General features: G+C 33.8%; 3 protein-coding genes across 3 annotated transcripts; all 3 read right to left on the bottom strand.

Moving 5' to 3' along the window:
- Positions 1 to 330: 330 nt before the first annotated feature.
- LOC114719705 (uncharacterized) lies at positions 331 to 2,743 on the bottom strand. The gene has a single exon (XM_028905213.1). It carries the CDS (start codon positions 2,335 to 2,337, stop codon positions 538 to 540), a length of 1,800 nt encoding a protein of 599 aa, XP_028761046.1. The 5' UTR covers positions 2,338 to 2,743; the 3' UTR covers positions 331 to 537.
- Positions 2,744 to 7,272: 4,529 nt separating this feature from the next.
- On the bottom strand, positions 7,273 to 13,437 carry LOC114719706 (UPF0613 protein PB24D3.06c). Its single transcript, XM_028905214.1, has 9 exons — positions 13,030 to 13,437; positions 11,861 to 11,937; positions 11,550 to 11,655; positions 10,690 to 10,782; positions 10,512 to 10,577; positions 9,250 to 9,395; positions 8,428 to 8,536; positions 8,013 to 8,077; positions 7,273 to 7,662 (listed from the first exon to the last, which is right to left on the bottom strand). The coding sequence occupies exons 1-9, from the start codon at positions 13,285 to 13,287 to the stop codon at positions 7,515 to 7,517; spliced, it is 1,068 nt and encodes a 355-aa protein (XP_028761047.1). The 5' UTR covers positions 13,288 to 13,437; the 3' UTR covers positions 7,273 to 7,514.
- Positions 13,438 to 19,198: 5,761 nt separating this feature from the next.
- Positions 19,199 to 20,409, bottom strand: LOC114719702 (adenylate isopentenyltransferase 5, chloroplastic-like). Its single transcript, XM_028905212.1, has one exon. The coding sequence runs from the start codon at positions 20,407 to 20,409 to the stop codon at positions 19,402 to 19,404; it is 1,008 nt and encodes a 335-aa protein (XP_028761045.1). The 3' UTR covers positions 19,199 to 19,401.
- Between the last annotated feature and the right edge of the window lie 3,557 nt (positions 20,410 to 23,966).

The raw sequence follows: 23,966 nt of genomic DNA, 5'->3' as shown, positions 1-23,966 counted from the left end.
CATGGTTTTAAGTTACAACAACTTTGCATATATTATATTAAGAATTAAGAAATATCCATAACAAGTTAGTTTTCCTCATCTGGTATGCTCTGCAGTTTACTCATTTGGCCTTACTCGTGTTAAAAGGAGCTCACCAGCAACCCAAGACTACAGAACAAGAGATCATACTTATTTTATTTTATTCCTGTCCTCTAATATGGACAAGATTACTAAATTTTCCCTATTTTCTTAATCCTCTTCCAACTAAAATAATGTTTAGTTCTGCTACCCTGTTATAATAACAAATCAACAAGGTTTTCTGGAACTTAAAACCCAATGTAGATCCACAAGTGAAGCAACCTCGTACATATACTCTGACACATACGTGATAAACAAGAAAGTATGCTAAATCCTAACCTCATGTAACAACAATTACTGACAATGCTATGTATGTAAACAATATAAGCCACCTGAGATAATTCAGATAGTAAGAATGAAACATGCCTATGATGTGATTAAAAAGGCAAAAATACAGTATATGATATGAACATGCCTTGCCTATCTTACACAGATTGCATTCAGCAGAACATGAGCTAACATGAGATCCACAAAATATTGGTGCCCAATTTGGCCATCTCGCCACTTCATCTTCAATGGAGCTCTTCCATAATGAACTCCATCATTACAACGATTATCAAAATGCCATGGATATGTGAGATCAAAGTTATCAATCACACCAGAAACCACCCCAGCTTGCTTCAACTTCTCCAACAATATGCCATTGAAGACCTCCATCTTGCTAGGATTATAGGCCAGTGATCTTGCATACCCACCTGTAGCGACTGTGCTTCTGTAAAACACTCTTGGCCAAGCCAACCCTCTTTGCTTCACTGAGGTCATAACTTCTTTCCAGAATGATGCTGCATAATCTGCTCCTTTTGAGAATGATCTGATGCTAGCCCAGTGAACACCATCATGCAGGCCAGAGTTGATTATCATGGTGTCTGGAACTGTGGGTTCTGAGAAGTAATTCTTGAGCAGGTCTTGAAACCCTTTGTTTCTTAGAGAATCTAGACCTTCATAGTTCTTTGTTTCATTCCAGTGGCCATTGAAGATGCTAGTGATCCTAACTGTTTGAGATGGGTCTTTCGGGTTTGAGAAGTTCATGTCAAATCTTCTGGGTACAGCATGTACTTCAGGCAAGTCTAAGATGAAATTGAGCATGTTACGTATTGTGTCAACATGATTTGAGTCACCCCAGAAGAAGATCCACCGATTCTTCAAGCAATTCCAAGCAGAATCAGCCGAGAACAGTTTGAATGAACAATGCGTGGAATAAACCCATCCATTACTCTCCAGAACCCCCAAAGAACCATCACACCACGGAGATTTACAAGGGAAATCCGGAGCTAAGCATCTAAATCTACCATCATTACTTATTTCACAATCATCATTTTTTCCAAGCCTAATCCATCTTCCACACCACACATCTCTGGTAAAATCAGAAGATTTACAAGTCTGTAATTCTGGTAAATCAACAGTTCTGATGAATCTGACTGGGATATTTCGAAGCACTCGATCGTATACAAATTTCCAAGGGGTGAATTTGAGGCCTTCGAAGTGTCTGTAAAGCAGAATGATGGTGAGATTGTACAAACCTTCGAAGTCTGGATGAACTTGGAGCGAAATTGAGTAAGTCCCATTGCTGAAATCTCTCACTAAAGGCCGAGATTTCCACTGTTCTCCTGAAAGATCAGTTTCAAAGTAATCCCCACCTAAGCAACGAGGATTTCCAGCCTCATCCAATGCTTGGAAAGTAAATTGATGAACTTCACCAGCTGAAAGTTCTATCTCTTTCCCATTATCCAAACCAGAAATAGCAATCTGTGTAGTGTAAGAATCTCTACAAGGTTCTCCTCCAGGAGCCAACCATCGAGCAAGAAGATTTGAAGTCAAGTTGGGTTCTAATTCAGAAGAAATCCAACTCGGACTTTGCTGAACCACGTTCTGAATCGGGTTCTCACTAATTATTTCAGACACCAAAGTGGAATTCTTGAAAGGAACTGGTTCAATGGGAGCAAAAAGAGTTGAATTTGTATGGTTTTGGTTCGAACTAAGTGGAACAAGTGGGGATTTACAGGTCGAATTTTGATAGGTTCGGGAGACATTTGATGAACGAATATCATAGCGAGGGAATCCTCGAGCCTCAATGTAATTTCTAACAATGGTGCCATCGATTCTCCAAAAAGTGACCGTACCAATCAAAACCAAAGCCACCAGAAGCAAGCCCGAAGGCCAATGCCATATCGGACTGAACCAAGATGACCGTTGATTCGTCGAGGGCGTAACAACCCCCATCGGAGAGTCCCAGGACCACTGCCACCGCCACCGACGGAGGACGGCAGCTAACAAAAACAGTCACCACGAAAAAGTCGCCAACTTTTGAAGACAACAATTTAAAAAAGAAAAGAAAAAAGACTACCAAAGGAAAAAATATATATATATCGATTTTCTCGAGCAACAAACACAATGCTTTTAACAGGAACAGGCGAAGGTAACAAGAACAAGAAGAAGAAGAAGAAGAAGAAAATGATGCGGAGATATTTACAAGGAGGTGGTGGCGGTGGGTGTTAAACAGAGAGGAAGTTGGGAGTATGAGAAGAAGAAACAGAAACAGAAGGAGACTAGTGTAGTTGCAGGAGCATTCGGCGTGTAAATCGGGCTGTTGTCACAAAAGGTAAAGTCTTTGAGAATTATCATGGGAGATGATAATATGGGGGCAAAGGAGAATCCTACATGATTGAAATTGGAAAGCAGGGATCAAATCAAATCCAACGGTGATTCGATTACAGCCCTTGCTGTTATTTTATTTTCCTCCTTTTTTCCCCTCTTTATAAGAAAATCTCATGTCGAGTTTTTTTTTTGCAATAAACTGCATAATTCAAAAATATATACTCCCATTTTTCGCCGAAAACAAGTAAATAGAACTATGTGATCCAGATTATCATCATATCCCATAAATATTGGCAAAATTTTTACTTTATCCTATACTTAAATTTAGATAGTATAAATTTTTTTATTTTAATTTTTTTCTTAAAAATATTTTTAACTTCAAAGTAAAAGGAATGAAGCTAACTCGTGTTTACATTTCCATGAAAGCATTGATATAGCTTTACTAGAAACTCTAATAATCAAATAAAAAGCCATAGTTGGAGTTCAATGGTCAAAAAAAAAGTTTGGATATTGAACATTTTGGCACCAAGAAAAAAGAAACACTATTCAGATTTATGGTAGAACTTGGTTTTATTGCTTGTGTATTCATTGTTATATGATTGAGCCACAAAATTAAAATCCTTTTGGTGAAAGAATGAGTAGAGCTTACTGCAATGATCAGATCATACCAGAATCATCATTAGCCATTACAATAATATTGTAACCACATTACCAAACAAGTCTTGCAATTCATAACACGCATATTAAAAGGAACTCAAGACGGGGGCCATCATCAGCATCTTTATAACTATATACTACCTCCGGTCCTAATTATAAGACTCAATTGACTAATTTGAAGAGATTAAGGAAAGAAGTTAAATTAATTATTTGTAATAAATAGGTACTGACTTTTCTAAAATATCCTTACTAATCAACTATATTGGCTAGGACTACAATTATTAAAAGAACTATCTTGGAAAAAAAATACATAAATATGAAAGATAAAGTGGATTGGGGTCTTATATTTAGGACTAAAATAAAAGTCAAGTAAAGTTTTATATTAAGGACCGGAGGTAGTATATATATTAATAATGAAATCTTTGACTAGAAAATATTATCATCCACTGTTATACTTCAAATATATCATGTTTTTTATAAGAGTCTGATAATTGAATTACACAGAAAATAGTTAAAATTATTTAAAAATAATCTGATAAGAAATGAAGTTTTTTTTCCAAGTATGAAGCAAGGGAGAGAAACATAGTGGTAACAAGTTAAGAGAAAGTGTGAAAAAGAATATAATATGCTAAGTTGTCAATATTTTAATTAATATAACGTATAGAATTAATTAGGAGCAACTCAGTAAAAATACATTAAATGTTCAGACAATCCCAATTAGGATCTTATAAAAAAGATCAAGACAATTTAAATTTCAGACTCTTGTAAAAGAGACTAGAAAAATATTTAGAGGCCTATATAATTGTGTGTGATCCCAAACAAAGAACGTGTTAGATATAGAGTTGGAAGAACCTTATACCTTAATGGCATGAAGACTCCCTTAATAGTGAAGGTCATATGTTTGATCTTGCTGGTAACTTAATTATGTCTGCCCCTCAATCTTTTTTTAAAAAAAAAAAACGCATACACACACAAGGAGAGTTAGAGATGGTATTTAGTTCAAGGTGTAACCACACCACCTAAAATAGGGAGCTTATTATGAATCCCGCGTGAAGAAGGTGGTGATTCAAAACATACTACCCCACCCCCACCTCTCAGCTGTTCGCCTCCTTTTAAAAGACGCGTTTTCACACCGACTGGTATTGTACTGTTCCTCATTCTCACCCTGGACCTCATTTCTACGATGAAGTACTTGTAATTGCTGTTTTTGCCATGTTTGGTTTGATGATTAAATTGTTATCAATGAGGGCTTTTTTTTTTGGATTATAGGAATTTCTCTCACCCTTATGAATTGGTTTTTGTGACGGCTCCCCGACGAAAACCGAACATGTTGCCCATGACATCTTGACCTCATACCACACGTCCACACGTGGAAAGAAGAGAGAGGTTGCACGTTACAGGAGAGAAATGGGAAAAAAGAGAGAGAGAGGAAAAGAAAAATTTAAAAGATCGAAGAAATGGGATTGAAAGCTTTTAATTAATTTCTATTATTTTTTATCTTACATCTTCTATTTATTCAAATTTTAAAACCCCACTTTTTCAAGTTGTTAAATTGAGCTCGTTAAATTTTTTTTCCTTTATTTTTCTTACATCAAACATAGGATAAGAGGAGTGAAAAAAAAGCTCTTTCCTATGAAAAAAAATCTATTTCCAAGTGTGTTTTTTATTTTAAAAAAATAGACAAAACAAAAGGGGGGAAAAAGGCAAACTTTATGTTTAACTCACTTTTATAGTTCCAACCAAGTGAATCAAAGTGTGAAAGTAAGCATGAATGAAGAGGACAGGGGGCAGCAGAACAAGTATGGCATTATGCAGAGGGAGAAGGGAAATGGGGGGTAGGACCGGCAAGGCAAATGCAATCATGCTGATTCATCATTCATGTGCCAACAGCTGGCCATCAAATGTGTGGCTGCCTCCTACTCACCGTGACCTCACCCAATGAAGCCTGCCAAAACAAAATCACCCTTCACACGAGACGATGATAATTAGATAAAGGGTAAAACTGGGAAAAAATATTTTAATATTTTTAAATTATAAGAACTAACGATAGCATTAATCGTTTTTTAATACGCCCCATCCCTATTGAAAGTGTCCTCAAATAGAATGGTAAGATAATTTTCACCTCTTTTTTTTCCAGTATATAAATACCTCGTTATTAAAGGTAATTTTATTTGAGAAATCGTTTGGTATTAAATATGAGCACATTGATCAGTGAAGATTCGAACCAAAATTAATTAATACATAGTGGGGAACTAAATACTTTTGTTAGTTTTCACTCCTTTTTGATACTTTCTCTAAATGATGCGGCATTACTTTTAATTAGTCCTTGATTTATGACTGCCCATTCATTTTCTTATCAAGAGAATTCAAGCTCGGTGGGCAGCTAAACCGAATGAAAATGGTGACCGGCATACCCCAAATCAATTTGGACCTTGGGATGGAAACATAAGATGCTAATGGAAAAGAAAACGACCAGTGAAATTGATCATAGCTAAGGATCTGGGAAACCGCTCTAGCAGTTAGCGTAAGCATCGAATGAAAATGAAAGGTATGATGCTGCAAACAAGTGTTTCTTTCATTAAATACACTTTTATAATTAATACTTTATATACTTGTGAATTACTCCTCGATTTACTATAAGACCTAATTATTGAGTTAGTTTTGGTCATAAATATAAGACTCATTTCTCATATTTATTAATTTTTTCTAAATTATACTCCATCGACTATAATCAAGTGGAAGAGAGAGATGGGGTATTAAGAAAGATGATTATGGTGTTTTAGGAAAAACATGTCACATTTCTTATCATTAACTAACTTATCTAACTTTTTTAATCTAATCAAATTAGTTAAATGTGTCTTATATTAAGGATTGGAGGAGTAATTTTTTTAAAATTTAAATACTCTGTTTAATTATGACTAGTCTGGTTTCAAGTTAACTCCAAATTGAACTATTAATCATTAAAATAATGAGTTAATACAAACTTCGGCCATTAAAATTTATCCTTATTTTGGTTTGTATTCCTCAAATTTTAAATTATAAGTTTTGACCTCTTTAATTTCCTTTCATTTAAAATGTTAGTCTCTATAATCTAATAAAAATTTGAATCATTTTGCCCTTTAAAAAACTAAAACCTATTATTTGATATTTGAGGGATTAAAACCAAAATGAAAACAAATTTAAGAGAGCAAAAATTATATTAACCCTTAAATAATTGCCTTGATCGATTTGTTGACTGATCTAAGTTTTAATACACCGTTAATGCAGATTCCGTTAAGCTTTGCTAAATCTGACGGCAATAGTATTGCAGCTTTATATTTCTTTCATGGAGGACTGATTTAAAACAAAAATATTTTTTTACCAGCGATTTAAAACAGAATATTTAATACTATTTTCCTCTAATCTGTAATTCAAATAAAATAAAATAAATAAATCTGACATTAAAAACCTTTTTTTTTTTGCCTTCGAAGGATATTTAAATTATTGTCTCGTTAATGACGACACAAGGGGGAAAAACAAGAAAAAATCTAGGTAGATCCAAAACAGATAGATCGCTTTTCATAGTTTTACGAAATACTCATTGTGATAGGGAGGATGCTAACTGACACCCCAACCAACAACCGGAACTGTGGCTATTAGATCTCAGAACCTAGTTGGGAATTAGATTACTCTAAGCTATAAACACAAGTTCCTAGACTTTTTTAAAGGTTATTGAAGGAACAAGAAAATGCAATTGAGATTGTTGTGCTGATTGTCTGGCCAATATGAGCTTTCAGCAGAGGGAGGTGGTGACATTCTATGAGAAACCACCCCAGAAGCTGTCATTATATTTGTACAGGGATTACGTAGGAATTGCTTACCCACGTAAGGTTCTGAAATAATAATAAGGGCTTTAGCCCCGTATTTTCACCCCAAAAAAAAAAATGTTATAGAGATGAAATTCTGTCCCACACAACTGTTACAAACAGTTTTAAAAAATATCAACATGTATTAAATTGGAAAAAAAAAATGAAAGTAACAACCCCACCAACCCAAGAGGGGGGGGGAACAAGAGAGAAAAATGAAAGGATGGTTGGCTAGAAGAAGTGAAAAGGGGGGGAAAAAACAGTGATAGAGTGAGTGTAAATTAAGAGAGATAAAACACATTAATTCCAGGGATCATCCCAACCTTTTGGTCCCCCTCTTTTTATGAAGTCAATAATTGCTTGGACAGCCTCTTCAACTCTGTTAGAGAGGGAATGGTTCCCATGTTCAATCTCTACTTTTTCGGCGCCTCCCAACGCTCTGCATAATCTGCATGTTTTTTCAAATGCATCCCATCAACATATCAACAATTATCATATACCACCTCATAATTTATTATTCCCCTGTATCTCCCCCAACCCACACCAGACACAGGACATACTGCTTGAGATAGACTACAAACCCGAGAGGGTATTATCTTGATTAGCTTATTTCAAGGGATTTTGCCATGTATAAGATAAGTATATGAGAAGATTTTTGTTTCATAAAATGCAAAAGTGCTTTTTTTAAGTGATTGTCAGAGGTTGCCAAACAAACAGTATTGTCCTTCCTCTGACCTGGGGTTATTGCTCGAACAAAGAGACTACATATTTGTCAACAAAGAGGATTAGAGAATTTACCGCTCAACCAGTGCTTCCTTATCAACATAGTCTGGCACATATTCATCACCCATCGAAAATATAACCTGTAAAACACCATGGCATTTCAAAGAGATCAGCTCCATATTCGCCAAGTAATTCTCTATTTTCCCCCTCCCCCCTCCTCTCTCCAGATTAGAATAACAATCATCTTATTTTCTTAGCCCTGAATCGCTGACATGCATTTTGAGGACTCAAGACATTACCACAAGGGCAACATCAACTATATTTAGTTACATTGAAGGCAACAAATAGATCTTTATTTAGAAAAATGTTAAATTTTAGTTCAAGGATATACAGAATGGGGATTTGAAGAATCAAGCACCCAATCAAAAGAGATTTTTTAAATAAAAAATAAAAGGAAAAGAAAAAAATTAAGTCAGACAGATGCGCTCACCTGGCAATGTGTGCAAGACATGTGCCCAAGTTTCAATTTCAATTGATCCTCACTAAAGTCGGAACTGAATAAATCATCATCACCGTTATATGAACAAAGGGAGTGATACCTGCAAAAGTATTGGTTCACTACAAAGGAAGCAATGGCATGAGAAGACAATCACCTTTTCTGTATCATCCATTTGATGTCTTAATCTTGCACAACAGTCAATATTTTTTATGCATTAGCATATCAGGTGATGATTAGAGCAACTAAGGAGAGGAAGAAGGAGGCCGATGAAGGAGGTAGAAAAGATCAACAAAACAAAAGTAGGCCCGACTAAGGACCACAGAACTAAGACCCCATCCCCATAGCGCCACCACCCATGTCCATCATAACCTAAGCAAGCAAAATTCTCAATGCCAATCCCGGAACCCCAGTGCCCCATATACCATCTTTAATGACACAAGGTTGCCTTTCCCTGTTCTCAAAACCAAAAGCATTCTTTTCAGGGATAACTCACAAATGTAAATTTGTTTCAACTGTCAGATATATATATACACACACACACATACAGAAACTTCAATGAAACAAAAGGGCTAATTATAAAAGAGGACATATTTCAACGTCAAAATTTGTAAATGTTTAGACTCGCCTGGTGAACTACTAATTGAAAGGCAACAACCTACTTTCTTTTTTTTCTTTTTTTGGTGATACAACAACCTACTTTCTTAATCGACAAATTATGCTACTTTGGAATTTATCAACAATTTTATCAGTTCAGGTCAAGGCTTATTTCAGTATTTGTGCTGTTCTTACAACGTTATTGTGAAGCAAACTCACCTATAGGCAGTAATCGGCGCAGAAGAATCTGCTTCTCTTGGCATTAAATCAGAACCTCGCCCTTCTCTTATCAAACTAGCAGCTAAGTCAATCATAGAAGCTGTCTCGGGCAGCGTAGCTCGATATTCCCTATCACTAACTGGAGCCTGGTCATTTTTATTGGCATAACCGAAAAAGTTCAAGTGAGAGAACAGAGGCAATTGCAAGACATAACATGTTTCCTATAAAATAAGGTAATTAAAGAAGATAAAGAAAGTACAACTAAGGGGAGGACGATATATCTTCCAACAGTCAGAAGCTAACAGAAAAGAAAGAGCCAAGGTAGCTCAAAGCAGCAAAGCTAACCAATCTCTCTGCACATCAGAAATGGAAACTCCCCTAATACACGATGATTAAATACACAATGATTAAATCACCAAATACTTATAACACAGCCTTATTCTATAATTAACGAGGGGAAAAATTACAGCTTTGGATATGCACGCATCTACTCCATCCAAGTACACAAGGAAGCTGCAATTGACCCGATGCCACAGAAATTTGGGCTCTCTATCCTTATTAAAATTTAAAACTGTAAAATGTACCAAGAGAAACTGCTCCAAGGTGAAAGAACAAACCCATTGCTCACTGAGAGTACCAAGCAAATAATATTAACCAAAAAATACACATGGTGCAAGAATGAATGAATCATTGTTTCAGCACTAGAAGCGCACAGCCACAATGCTTACAAAGGGTATGTTTGGTTAGAGGGAAGTCCCCTTATTTGGTGTGGTTGAAGGAGAGAAGGAGAGAGATTTTGATGTCTCGTTGTTTGGTTTTGAAGGGGAAGGAGGGGAGGGGAAATACATTTAAATTGACTATTATAATCCTATCAGGTTCAAGTTCATTTGTCCCCCCCCCCCCCAAAAAAAAAAGGAAAGAAAGAACCTGCGTTCCTAGCACAAACAGGCTCCTCTTCCTCCTTGAAGGGGCTTGCAATATGAGAACACAGCTTGCTTTTAGGGATATTAAGGGTAATTGTGGAATTAAGAAAATAAGTGAGGATATTTCAGAAATTATATATAAATTGGTTGCTCCCTGCCCCTCCAAATCCCCCAAATTCTGGAGGGAAGCAATAGGACGGAAGGGCCTTCCCTCCATTTTTTCACCTAAACAAGCACAAGCGTAGGGAAGCGAAATCACTTGTTCTCCTTCCCTTGAAGTCCCTGAAACCAATTACAGGGCAAGTGTTTACATATGCTCTAATATAAATGAGCAAGTACCTGTAGGATGGCAGCACGAACAGCACGGGAGCATGCAGCATTTGTACGCATATAATGCACAATATCCTAGACAACATGTCCAAATTAGAGATAAGTTCATTTCACTTGCTCACCAGATAGTAGTTGCGATAAGAGAGTTAAAAGTATGGCTTAGGATTCAAGCACACTAATAAATAACCTGACAACCGGTACTATGCCCAAGCAGTACCACACCTTCAGAATCTTCTTTGTTAATTAAATAATTTATCAGCTGATCCAGCTCCTTGGCATCCTTCAACATGAATTCAACAAAATATCTTAAAATTCAAGCATCATGGCATCTAATTGAATATGAATATATGTTGCACGAGTTAATAGCCATTAAGACAACAGAAGAATAAATTACCTTGAATATTTGAATAAAAATTTTAAAAATAAAGGTTAAAATGCAAATTCGTCCCAAAAGTTTTCATTCAAGAGCACCGGTACTCAAAAGTTTTTTGGGATGCAAATTTGCTCCTGAAAGTTTAAAATTATAGCGATGCTGCTCCTTACCGTAAAATAATGACATTGACCATCAATATTTTTAATGATAGAAGGCAATATTGCAGCAATTTTAAATTTTCAGGCAAATTTGCACCCAAAAAACTTTCAATCGCCCAACACTCCTGAGTGAAAAAATTTTCAGAAGCAAATTTACCATAGTCCAAAAAATATATATATTTGCTTAATGCGCATATATAAAAATTCCTCTGCCAACATTTTCTTTAGACAACACACTACAAGTCTATAGTTTCAGGTGCCAGAGAATAAAGTCCTGAAAGACAAGGGCAACGTGCTTTGGAGCCAAGAGTATACCTTGACCAGAATGCTAGTAACATTTAGGAGGGTAAAAATTCATACAATAATTTTAAGCAAGTATATTAACAAAGATCAGAATGTTTGGCTTTAATTTAAAAAAAAAAAAAAAGTAAATGAGCATAACATGTTTGCAGAAATTCTTGTGTAGAGTATTACAGTACTACTGCCATATCAGAGGATAAAGATCTAATTGTTTACTTGTTGCAAGCTGGAGGTGCCGTATCCACTATATGAAGATGACATAAGAAATTGAACTAGAGACCATTTCTCACGGTCTAGAGCAATTGCTAGAGGTTCCAAATATCTGCAAGAAGACAGTTAACGGATATCATACGAATACTTTTCATTGGTTCACATATTTATAAGTAGTAAAATTTGGTTGTTGGATGATTTGATTGACAGAGGTTATCAGTCGAATGGTACAGAAGATATCATACTCGCACACACCAAGCCTGAGAGATAAGAAAAATGTATTCTAATATGCTTAAGTTATAAAATATTCAACATACGCCGTGGCAAGAAAACCATCAGTCAATCCACCGATGAAAATGACTTGCTGTTTGTAATCGCCAGTCTTAAATGCAACCTGTAAATAAAAGGAATCATCGCAAAGCAGTCAGCCATTTTATATGCATGCCAAAGTGCATGGCTCACAAGGAAAGATGAACTGGAATGAAGATGAATTTTCCTTCTCCAGCAGAAATTCACACCCCAACCATCTGAATTAAGATGAACTATTTGCTAAGATAGACCGCCCTTCAAAAAGGAGAAAAAAAACCTACAAGTCTTATTTGAAATTGAACATCCAAATATGCCTTGCAAAGAACACAAAAACATGTGAAATGCAAACCATTACTGCTATAACAATGAACTGCAGCATTTTCTTCAGTATAGCGAGAAAAAACCAATCACATGATGAAAACTAATGTAAAGAACGCCCTCAGCTTTACCACTCAATGTTTTAACTTCATAGGAGGGAGGGAGGGTGGGAAGGCAAATGTTCATCATATTGCAAGAATATGTGGAAGCAGTTTGGATGGTGTACTTCATTAATAATTATAAAATTTTAGATATCTAGGTATGTACGAAGCCTCAAATTTTAGATGCCGCCTCTTTGAAACGCAGCACCATAAGGCCAACAACTCTAGGCTCGCAAATATTACAAATATCCACTCCACTTATGTAAAAATATATTACTCGGCATTCATATCATAAACCCAAAATGATGCTTATGGTATTCCATGAACGTTCACTCCGTATTACTTTCATAAAATCACCAAAATGCAGTTATAGTCGATATTCAGACGATGCTTCTAAAAAGTTGCTTTTGTTGCCCCAAGGCTTAACCACATGCCAAATATCCTCTATGTGTACCATTACTCCCAACACAGTGACTCTGAAATGAAATTGGTCAGCAAAACGTCTCTACCTCTGGGAAACGGGAGATTTTGAAGACAATGCAGTAGATGCTAACAAACAACAGTAATTCGAGTTCACGCACATTTCAGCGAAAGTGAACAATGCTACTAAATGCGATCTCAAAGATGACTAAAATGAGCAGAAGGCTACGTTTAAAATGGTGAGACTAAATCTTGCACAATTTAAGTCAAATCCGAAGTTTCAACTCTCAATCCTTACTTCCCAAACTCTAAATCAACAAAAGCAAACACTAAGGTACCTGAATAGGATTCGGACCGTACTTGAATAAGGCCCCTCGGAACTGATTCTTCCGGACAACGGGACCGGCGGAATCACTCGTGCTGGCAGAGGAGTTATTTACCATTTTGACACTGCCTGATCTATCAGAACGGCCTCGAACAATTCCCGAGAACCACGACTTAGAAGATGACGATGATGACGACGACGACGACGACGATGATGAAGACAAAGAAGACAAGGTGGAAGAAGTAGTCGCCGAGGACAGAGAAAGATTCATTTCCTTAACATCGGCTCGAAGTTACGGCCATGATTTGAAATAATTTAGGAGATCTAGGTCGGATTATTCGCGAGATTTGAGGATGAAATAATGGATGGATGGATCCTCCGAGGCTAGAGTGAAGAAATGGCCCGATGTGTGGCACTCGACTTAGTTACTCGTTGAATCATTTCAGAACGGCCAGGCGTGACCATCGAAAACTGAATAGTTTATCGTTAACTTCGAATGCAGAAGTCTGAATCAGAGGGTCCTGATGACGTGTCGAGCGTGTGTCAGATACTTGTTTTCTCAGCGCGTGGGAAAGGAGTCTGGAGGAATATGCTGGACACATATTTTTTTTTCCAAATCCAGCGTTGATAAGCAGGCCCAGGCTTGAAGATCGAATCACAGGCCCATCACTTAATTGGGCCCCTTTGCTAAAATAAACAGACTAATCCATACTAATTAGCCTCTTTTTTTTTAACTCTTTCGTTGTGTTTAGTTTCCCCAGAAAAAAAAAACACTTTCATATAATTTGAGATAAAAAATTTTTCACATATTTATTTTGTATATCATAAAATTGTTTTTAAAATTATGGGCCGGTTTTCATCCAAATACCCTCATAATGTAAAACATAATCAACTAATTTAAATAGATTATAAATGTTAGTTAAATTAGTTAATATGATATGTTTTTTCTAAAACACCCTAAGCATCTTTCTTAATTCCTTTCATCCTTCTCCTACTTAATTATTGTTGGGAAAATATTAATAGAGTTAATTTGAAAAAAAATAATTAACATAAAAAAACAAGTCTTACAACCAACATCAATTTCCCAATTAGATCTTACATTAAAAACCAGAAGAGTACAATACCAATTAGCCAAGTTAATTTCAGTACTGACCAATAAGTGGCATCACCAAAATGGGCTAAGTTGCCCATAATATGATAAATCAATATCCAAATCTTTTTAGAAAAAGATATCTACATTTAACATCTTACGATATCTTGAATATGGCTACTGTCAATAAAAATATGTTTTTGTTCATAAAAAAGCACTGGTATCTTTGTTGTATGCCCTCGAATTCAGAGGATCAAGATGCACATTCGAATGACTCAGATTGTATTTATGCTGCCACAAGGGAAAGAGTGAAACCAAAAGGAAAAGAGTTAAATCAAATTAATTCCTAGCATTTACGATTTCACTTGATTAATGGCACAATTTCTGTAATCCTCAGGTAACACAGAAAGGTCTATTCTCATTCCGTACGATGATGACTCAAAAACTTTGATTTGATGTGGGGTATCTTTGGTGAATTGAATCTTATACCACACTTTACACTTAACCTTCGAATTGGAATTGTGGCCATCAAGTCGATGATCACTTCCGAACTTCTTGTTGGATCCAATTCCAAGCCACCTTCCCATCACTTAAGATATAATTTATTCTCTTTCCCTTTTTTTTCAATTTGATGGAAGAAAGTTTGATAACTGAAGGAGGGGAGGTGGGGAATAAGCTCCCATGTATTTTTCTCCCAAGTTAGATCATTTTATTCTTGTGTGTTTCGATTGAGTAATACAAGAACACACCTGACTAAGTAATGAACTTGACAAAACTAAATTAACTTCACCAAAAGGAGGTACATAATCTATAACCGTCCTTCTTTCCAACTCCCGATTTGAATTTCTCCTAAACATCACATATCCCTGTCCAAGTTAAAGAAGAGTTTTCTCTTTGCCCTTAGCTTCAAACAACGGAAGGGTATCGCATTTGTATTTGGCTCTTTAAGACCGAAAGTGCTTTCTTATCCGTAATTAAAACTTAATTGGAATCAGATTAAAGCCAGCGAACGACAGGACAAATGCATTGTACGTACGTAGTAGTTCTTTTGTTTGCTTGTGGCCACCGTTTGATCCCATTTCGAATTCACGAACAACTTCATATTCTACCCGTGTTTATTCTTATTAGGCAAAAAGTGTAAATTTGGTATGATTTAGACATGTGGCACTAAGTTTTCTTTTTTATTATTATGTCCCCTTGTTTTCTTCTTTTGGATTTAGATCTAATAATAATTAAGTATGCATATTTCGATATAATTCAGGTATACCCTATAGCTGAACTCCACCAGCGCGACTTCTTTAACCTTTATTTCCCATCAGGCATCTCATTTATTAAACCCAGTGATTCATGATTTATAAAGGACAGATAATATTGTATAACAAAGTTGGCTAAAATCAGATTGATTTGACTTAAGTGATACCAAACATTTTTTAAGTAATGCTCGTTTAAGTAAGAGGTTATGAGTTCGACTCTTCTTTTTCTCTTAAAAAAAAAGTTATGACTTGTTAGAGCATTAGAAAGAAGAAATTGTGCCCAATTTTGCCACCTATTTAATATCTAATTATGATATGCCATTAATAGATTAAATTAATTAATTTGATTTGAGTGAAAATTCTAAACCAACACTTCTCAACTAATAACATAAGGACCACATTTATCTAAATTTTAATAATAAAAAATCAATAACATCTTGTTAAATAATTTACATATCAATCAGAGACCTACCACTACTATATATATTCATTTATCTTCAGTTATTCATATTATACTTAGAAAAAGCTACTTTCAAATGATGATGTGATTGATCTTTAACAATAATTCTTTTTTATTTATATTCACATTGTACAAATTAAATTATATAACTTATGTTTTACAGTTCATCTGTCATGCAAAAGGAACTTAGATGGATAGTGATGGATGATAATTAATCATTTTATACCGATGATATATATACAAGTAAAATAAGTGACATAAAATAAAAAATTAAATCACTATCACATATAGTTGCTAAATGTCTGATAAAAGAACAGATCCTTCACTTTTCTTAATATATATACTTGTAAATTTTGGGGCACATATATTCTATATACCTTTGAGATAATACTCTTTTTCTTCTTATCTTTTTTCTATTTTGTATTTATATACAAATTGAGAGGAATATGCAAAGCTAAGACAATACCACTTCATTCACTAAAGGTGATTTTGACCATACATGCAATTGTAAACTATATACGTGACATATTAATTAACTTTACTTTATCAATTATGGGACGAATATTTTCCCTCATTAATTCTTCAATAAAAATTTAATAGATTCATTACTTAATAACGTATATTAAAGCATGCTTAATGAATTACAAGGGTTTGGACGAAAATGGCCAGCTTGAGAACAATTAAAAGATGTTTAAATTAAATTAAATTAAATTCTCTAGGGCCACTAGAGAATTTTAATTAAGGTGTGGTGAGTGGAGGTATAAAGGCAAAGTGTGTTATATCTATTTAATGGAATCATATGTTGGATGAAGAAGACTGAGCTTTCGATGAAGGTATGGATTTGCCTTTCCGTCCATTTATTTCCATTTTCAATATATGTTCTTTACATGGAAGGTTTTCATTTTAGCCATAGGCAAAGTGATAAACATTTCGGCTCGTTTCAATTCATGATCAATAAATATGTTTATATAAATCAAGACAAAACTCATTTTATATATTTATCTTGTATTCAGCAAATCATAGTTGAAAAGTTGCTTATATATAAGTCATTCCAAATAAACCTAAATTTATTACTCATCATTGTATATTCTTTACATGGAAGGTTTTCATTTTAACATATACTACTCCGGTCCTTAATATAAGACCTAATTATAGAGTTAATTTTGGTCCTAAATATAAGACTTATTTCTTATATCTATCAATTTTTCCCAAATCACGCCTATTGATACTCCCTCAACCATAATCAAGCGTAAAATGGAGGGACGATATGATGAAGATGATTAAAGTATTTTAAAAAAACATATCATATTTATTATAGTTAACTAACTTACTTAATTTTTTTAATCTAATCAAATTAGTTAAATATGTCTTATATTAGGGATCAGGAGTAATTCATCTAAATGAAGAGAGATAGGCAAGGTGATAAATACTTCAGCTTGTTTGGATTCATGATCAATAAGCACACTTACATAAGCCAAAAACAAAACTCATCTCATATGTTTATCTCGTATTCTGTAAATTATATTGAAAAGCTATATAAACTACTTCTAAGCTATTTCAAACAAGCCCGAATCTATTACTCTTATATATAACGATTATTAATATGTTTATAATTCACATAACCATTGCATACAGAGTACTGATATTCTAATTTAAGTTCTTCTCACTAATAAAATTTTCAGCAGGAACTTTTCTCCAATTTTTCTTCTCTCTCTCTCTTTTTTTAAAAATCAATTGGCTTCTCAAAATTATTCTAGGTCTCAACTAATTCAAGTTGAATCAAATTGGATTGGACCATATACGCATGATTAACGTATGTGTGATGTTTATGATTATCCTTAAGCAGATGTTAATATACATATTTTTTTATTTTTTAAAAAATAATTAAGTAAATTGGATTCCTATAAATTATTATATCTGTGAGTTATGAGAGTCAAGTTTTTATCAATCAGACAATCTTTGACAATAATATATAAATTATTTAATGAATTAAAATCTCACTGCACATGTCTAAGACTATCTTTTTTCAAAAATACTATAGTCCCAGTTCTAAATATACGAGTTAATTAAGGTCAGATGTTGTTTTAATTTGGTTCTATATGTAATATATTAATTCACTTTGTCTTCTAAAATTATAATTCTTTTTCTAAACTCTTCTAAATAATTGCATATATTAAATGAATTTTCTATTAAAAGAGTAATTTCCTGTAAAAAAATAATTAAAAAGAATATTTTAAAAAATCAACACATATTTTTATAAATAAGTAACTCAACTAATTTTTAATATTTATAAATTATTATTTAATTCATATAGTTGATCTATATATCAAAGACGCCGGACGTACGTACGTACACAAGATTTTAAAATCGTTGTTCTTTGCGGATATACTCCTTATGTCCTCAATGTAAAATTTAATTAACCAATTTGAATATATTAAAGATGTTAGTTAAATTAGTTAATATGATATGTTTTTCTAAAAGGCCCTAAATATTTATCTTAATTCTCTCCCTCCTCTCCCACTTGATTATTGTTAGAAAAATATCAATAAAGTACTTAGTTTGAAAAAAAATTGATAAATATATAAAATAGGTCTTACATATAATACCAATGTCAACTCTGTAATTAGGTCATACATTAATGAGTAGAGGGGTATTGTATTTTATGCTGTACTAGAGTGAATTTGCATACAAGTTTAAGGATAATCAATGAACGGGAAAACTTAGATGAAGCTGCTCATACTCATAGGTGAATTTATTACAAGTGCACATAGGCAATAACAAGTGTTCATATTTTCATAGATGAATTTATAAGCACACATATATATTTTTTTGGCTAAACCAAAGCAAGTATACGTATATATTTTAACAACTAATGATAAAATACACTTAGTGTTCCTATGAAAATTTACAAGATCCTAATTTATATTAAAACAGTTATTACAAAGATTTACAAATGAACTTGCGTATTTTATTACAACGATTAATAATAACAAAATAACAATTGGTAATTAACGAATTTGATCTGAATATAAGTTTTGTCGCAAATGAGTCTGGGAGTTAAACGTTGCTATGTGAGAAATAACGAATATCGTTGCTTCGTGGACAGCGTTTATTTGGAACTTTACAAGGAAAACAAACCTAAATTAAAGCAACTAATTCGGGAATCCATATATTTGAGCTATTAAATTGATTTTACTGTCAAAAGTCACTGAAAACAAATAAAAATCAACAATATAATAATTGATAACCCGTTTATAGAGATTCCCAAACTCCATAAGGGCAAAAATTCAATCCACACACGTCACCCAAAAAAAAAAATCAATCCATACATTAGATAAGCTTTTCTTTAAGCATAAATGTAAATATCGTGTAACTTTAATTTTATATCCCTATAACGTTGTATTCTGTTAATTAAGATGCGAAACTGATCGTGCCATGTGTATGTGTATGTGCGTGCGTATTTATACACATATACATGTATTATATAGACACACACATGTATGTCTGTCATCATCGATCGGAGGCATGTCAATGGTGAGTCAGTGACCTTTACTTTGTATAGATTCTCTGGCCCTACCACCTCTAATGAGTTGCAGTAGCCATGGCCACCAGGGAAGACGGCGGCGGCCGCGGTGGCACATTCATCACAGGTTTGGAAGACACCGCCGGCGGAATATGGCTTTCCTCGTACAAGAACTTGTGGACGATCCTTCGGCTTTTCTTCACCACTTGATTCTCCCACGACTCCGTCGATTCCTCTCCTTTATTCCTCATCATGAACGCCTCCGTCGCATCGAGCCGATGCATATTCCGCTTCCATAAGCCGTGAAGCCGATGAATTTTTAGCAGCTGGCGGCTCGCAAGCCGGCAGTTGTTCATCTTCAGCCTACCAATGGCAGCTTCAAGAAGCTTCTTCTTCCTCCTCTCGTCCGTCGTCGACGACGACTCAGCTCTCAGAAACTGGTCCAACTCTGGAACTCCGATTGCTTTTCTTACCCCTTTCGTGTAATCAGCGTAAGGGTCGAACATTTGTCGAACCTCCTCGACCAGACCGGCTTCGACCATCCGGTCGACCCTGTCCGACAAGAAGGAGTGGAGAACCGGGAGCGAGACGTCGACCCAGAGGAAGCAAAACTCAAGCCTGGTTTGAAACTCAGCGTGGTGGTTCACTAAGGCTTCGATGTAGGAATTAGAGCCGCCGGCGATGATGGGAAGGCAATGTCTGTCGACGATGGAATCAACTGCGGAGGAGGCGTGGCGGATGAAGTCGCCGGCGGTGAAGTCGAGGTCGGGATCTGCTACGCCAAGCAAATGGTGAGGAACACCTAGACACTCCTGTTCTGTTACCTTGTTGGTGGTGATATCGAGGCCTTGATAAACTTGCATTTTGTCGGAATTAATGATCTCTGCGGGAGCAAATTGGGTGGCCAGGTCAATGGCAAGCTTGGACTTGCCGGAGCCGGTGGCTCCCATGATGACGACCACCTTCTCCTTACGGTGGCGGTGGAAGAAAGGATCCATACGCAGTCCCCTTTCGAAATTCACAGAAGCTTGCTGTACTTTGCACACTGACACCGAAATGATACTCATCGTCAAAAATTAAACCTGCAACACCGAACAAATTTGATCGATCCTCAGAAACTGTTTTGATAGTGAATGAGAATTATTAAGCATATATATTATGTGTATACAGTTGAAGTGTTGAAGATGATACCTTTAATATGTATGCGAGAAGAGAGAATGCAGAATTGAGGAAGATGGTGAGGAAGAGAGAAATGGGAGGGGGTGTAGGCATAATTGGGACTTCGCGGGCTATTTATACAGTGGTTCTGAAGTTAAGAAATGTAAGGTGGCCACGAACGTAGATACTAAATTCCTATATAGCAGCTAGGGAGCCTATAAAAATAAGATCACTTGTGTATAGCTCATGGCCCTCATATAGTTGCATTTGTACGCACATATAAAATATGTTGAACCAGTTTTAGTACTCATTATCTTGATGAGTACTGTAAATTTATTAGATCTAAATGATTCATATCTAATTTGAGTAGTTTAAATTTAAAATATTTAATTAATTATTTTTAAATAAAAAATTATTTTTGGAAAGAATGATAATTAAGATATTATCTCTATTTTAAATTCTATACATATTAAAATAATTATTTTAGATAAATAAAAATAAAAAAACAAATTAAATTCGGAATAATCAAATGAAATATGAACATTCCTGGTCTGATGGGTTTAGCGTGCTTATCAAAATGATAAGTACCAAAACTGATTCTTAAAATACCTCTCTCACTTTTGTCTTATTCGTCTCCATGCTATTTTTGATTAATTAGTTGTGTAGAAAGAGTAAATAAATATGTAAAAATATTTTTTTTTATGTTGCAGAATGTAAAATCATTTATTCTAAATGTGAAATCACTTAATAATCTCTTAATGAGTTGGATTTAAGGAAACAAATAAGCGAGGTTATAAAGGGAAATGGGAAAAGAAAAGATAAATTAAATACTTTCTACTTGTATATTTCATTTTTTAAAATTCAACTCATAAAAATTTTTCATTCCTAATCAAAGAACTGTATGATTATATATATAGTATGACTCGGCATATATTATAGATAATACGATTTATTATATTCTCTAAAATTTAAAGAAAAACATATAATACATAAATTTATATATAGTATGACTCTGCAAGAGATAGACGCGTATAATCTACTCTAGTTACATGTAAAAATAAAATAAGTAAGAATTGTGAATTTATTAACAATAATATGATTATTTATTTATATTGAATAATTAATTTATTTTAAAAAAATTTATATTTTTTGAAAAAAAATTGTATTCGCATATGCTAGTGCATAGACCAGCTACAATACATATATGATCTAACAACTTAGAATTTATATATTTAAAAGTTACGGTTTAAAAATAATATTGTGTTAAAATTTACAGTGCACTACCTTCCCTGAGAGAGAGAGAGATATATATATATATATATATATCTTTGTGTGTGTGTGTTTTTCGGGGAAAAAAACTATAGATCTTAATGGGTTGCCATTATGGATTTTTAACTAGAATAATGCCAATGTGTGTTTTGAAAAATAATGAACGAATTTTATTGGATATAATTTTTTCGAAGTTATGTTAGTTTAATTGTGATATATAAAAAATGAAGAGAAATTGAGAAATGGGCCACGCGCATGCTTTGAAAGAGCAAGTTGTGTTAGAGGTGGGGCTGGGATACCAACGTAAAAAGCGTCCACGTGTGGAACTCTCGTATATTGCTATGGTTAAGAGTAGGTCAACATGGCCATTGGAAGTCAACATGCCTAGCTCGTTTCTTTGTTATAATTTGTTCAGAATTAAATTTATAAATAATATTGATTCCACCTTTTGTCCGGCAGATCCATGTACTGTTGCCTACAAACTAATAATACTACCTCCAATTCTAAATATAAAAACTAGTTAACTAATTTGAGAAAATTAAAAAAAAGTTAAGTTAGTTATTTGTAATAAATATGTGTTGTCTTTCCTAAAATATCCTTACTAATCAAGTGTATTGGTTAGAACTACTATTGTTAAAAGAACTATCTTAAAAAAAATACATAAATATTAAAGACAAAATGGATTGCGGTCTTATATTTAAGATCAAAATAAAAGTCAAATAAGGTTTATATTAAGGATCGGAAGTAGTACTGTATATAACTACATATAAAGAAGTAGTTGGGCAAACTAGACACTGATATTACATATACAGCTGGATAATAAAGTTAATCTTATTGTACATATGTGTGTTTTGACCTTTCAAGAAAATGTCATTGTTATATGTAGATTTTATTTGAAAAAATATCAAAAAATACCTCTAAAATTTTAAAATTTCAAATCAAGAATAATTATACAACTTTTCAAATGTTGTTAATTGTTATTAAAGTGCAGCAAACTAGACTAATTTGAAATTTTAAAATTTAAACTTTTTTTATTCTCTCATTTTATTTTGTAGAGCGATTATACCTCAATATTCTTTTCAGGATTAATATAATTTTTTGTAACTCATAAATTTATTCTTATTTTGGTTCTAGTTTTTCAAATTTTAAACTATAGATTTTTTATAAGGAACTAAAATCTATAGTTTAAAATTTGAGTAATTAAAACCAAATTGACAGCAAATTTAAGGAGAAAAAATTGTATTAACCTTTTTTTAACTATAATTTCCAAGTTTAAACGGGGCATTTGCAAGTCATTACAGCCCTCCTCTTTTACCGTATACTCTCCTCTCAAGAGATACCATTTACATTAAATAAATGCCAGAAGAGAAAGACTAGCTAACTAAAGTTGTTTAACACATAGTTGACTCGTTAATTACAAAATTACCATATTAAGAACATCACAGAGACAGCTAATTAACATGAAAAACTTGAAGTTTATGTATATGACAATTATCACATTAAGAATATAACAAAATGAAAAGTGCAAGCGAATGAACCACGATTAACAAATTAATCACTCTAATTGAAGGTTAAGCAAAAATTTAGCTAGTTATTACTTCCTCCGATCTTTAATACAAGATCCAGTTGATTAATTTTGAGAGATTAATTAAGAAAATTAGTTAAATTACTCATTTGTTATAAATATGCATTATTTTTCCTAAAATACCCTTACTAACCATATATATTAGCTGGAATTACCATTTGATAAAACATTTAACATATCCAACTACTATAAGGACTATTTTAGAAAAAATGAATAAGTATGAAAGACAAAGTGGATTGATGTCTTATATTTAGAACCAAACTGAAAGTCAAATAAACTCTTACATTAAGGACCGAAAGCCGTTAGTATATAATTGTTTCTTTCAGTTCCATATATCCTTTTATGCTTAGACTTCAAGTATCTATAATCCAAGTATCTATAATCTTTATGATCTGATCTTAACTCTACCTTGGGAGTAAATAGAATATATCTGTTGTCAAAAGAAGTAGAATATATTTGAAAAACTTATGGAGCCACTTTTTGTATAAGTTTCCTTCCAACACCTTTTCAATCTATGCAATTAACACTAATTTTTCAAAAGCTATCTAATTAGGTTGTACTTGAAGATTTTAAAGAGCTAATATAACTCCACATAGTTAATCAACATTGGGT

The sequence above is a fragment of the Neltuma alba genome, unplaced genomic scaffold (genome assembly GCF_004799145.2).
Source record: "Neltuma alba isolate B1F8T4 unplaced genomic scaffold, ASM479914v2 tig00011939_pilon, whole genome shotgun sequence".
Taxonomy (NCBI): Eukaryota; Viridiplantae; Streptophyta; class Magnoliopsida; order Fabales; family Fabaceae; genus Neltuma; species Neltuma alba.
Note: the sequence above shows the minus strand (reverse complement) of the source record. Positions and strands in the feature narration are given on the sequence as shown.

Coding starts and splice junctions, on each gene's coding strand:
- LOC114719705 (XM_028905213.1), bottom strand. CDS start 2,337: ATGGGGGTTGTTACGCCCTCGACGAATCAACGGTCATCTTGGTTCAGT.
- LOC114719706 (XM_028905214.1), bottom strand. CDS start 13,287: ATGAATCTTTCTCTGTCCTCGGCGACTACTTCTTCCACCTTGTCTTCT. Junction 11,938..13,029: donor ACGGTCCGAATCCTATTCAG/GTACCTTAGTGT, acceptor TTTTATTTACAG/GTTGCATTTAAGACTGGCGA. Junction 10,578..10,689: donor GGCATAGTACCGGTTGTCAG/GTTATTTATTAG, acceptor CATGTTGTCTAG/GATATTGTGCATTATATGCG.
- LOC114719702 (XM_028905212.1), bottom strand. CDS start 20,409: ATGAGTATCATTTCGGTGTCAGTGTGCAAAGTACAGCAAGCTTCTGTG.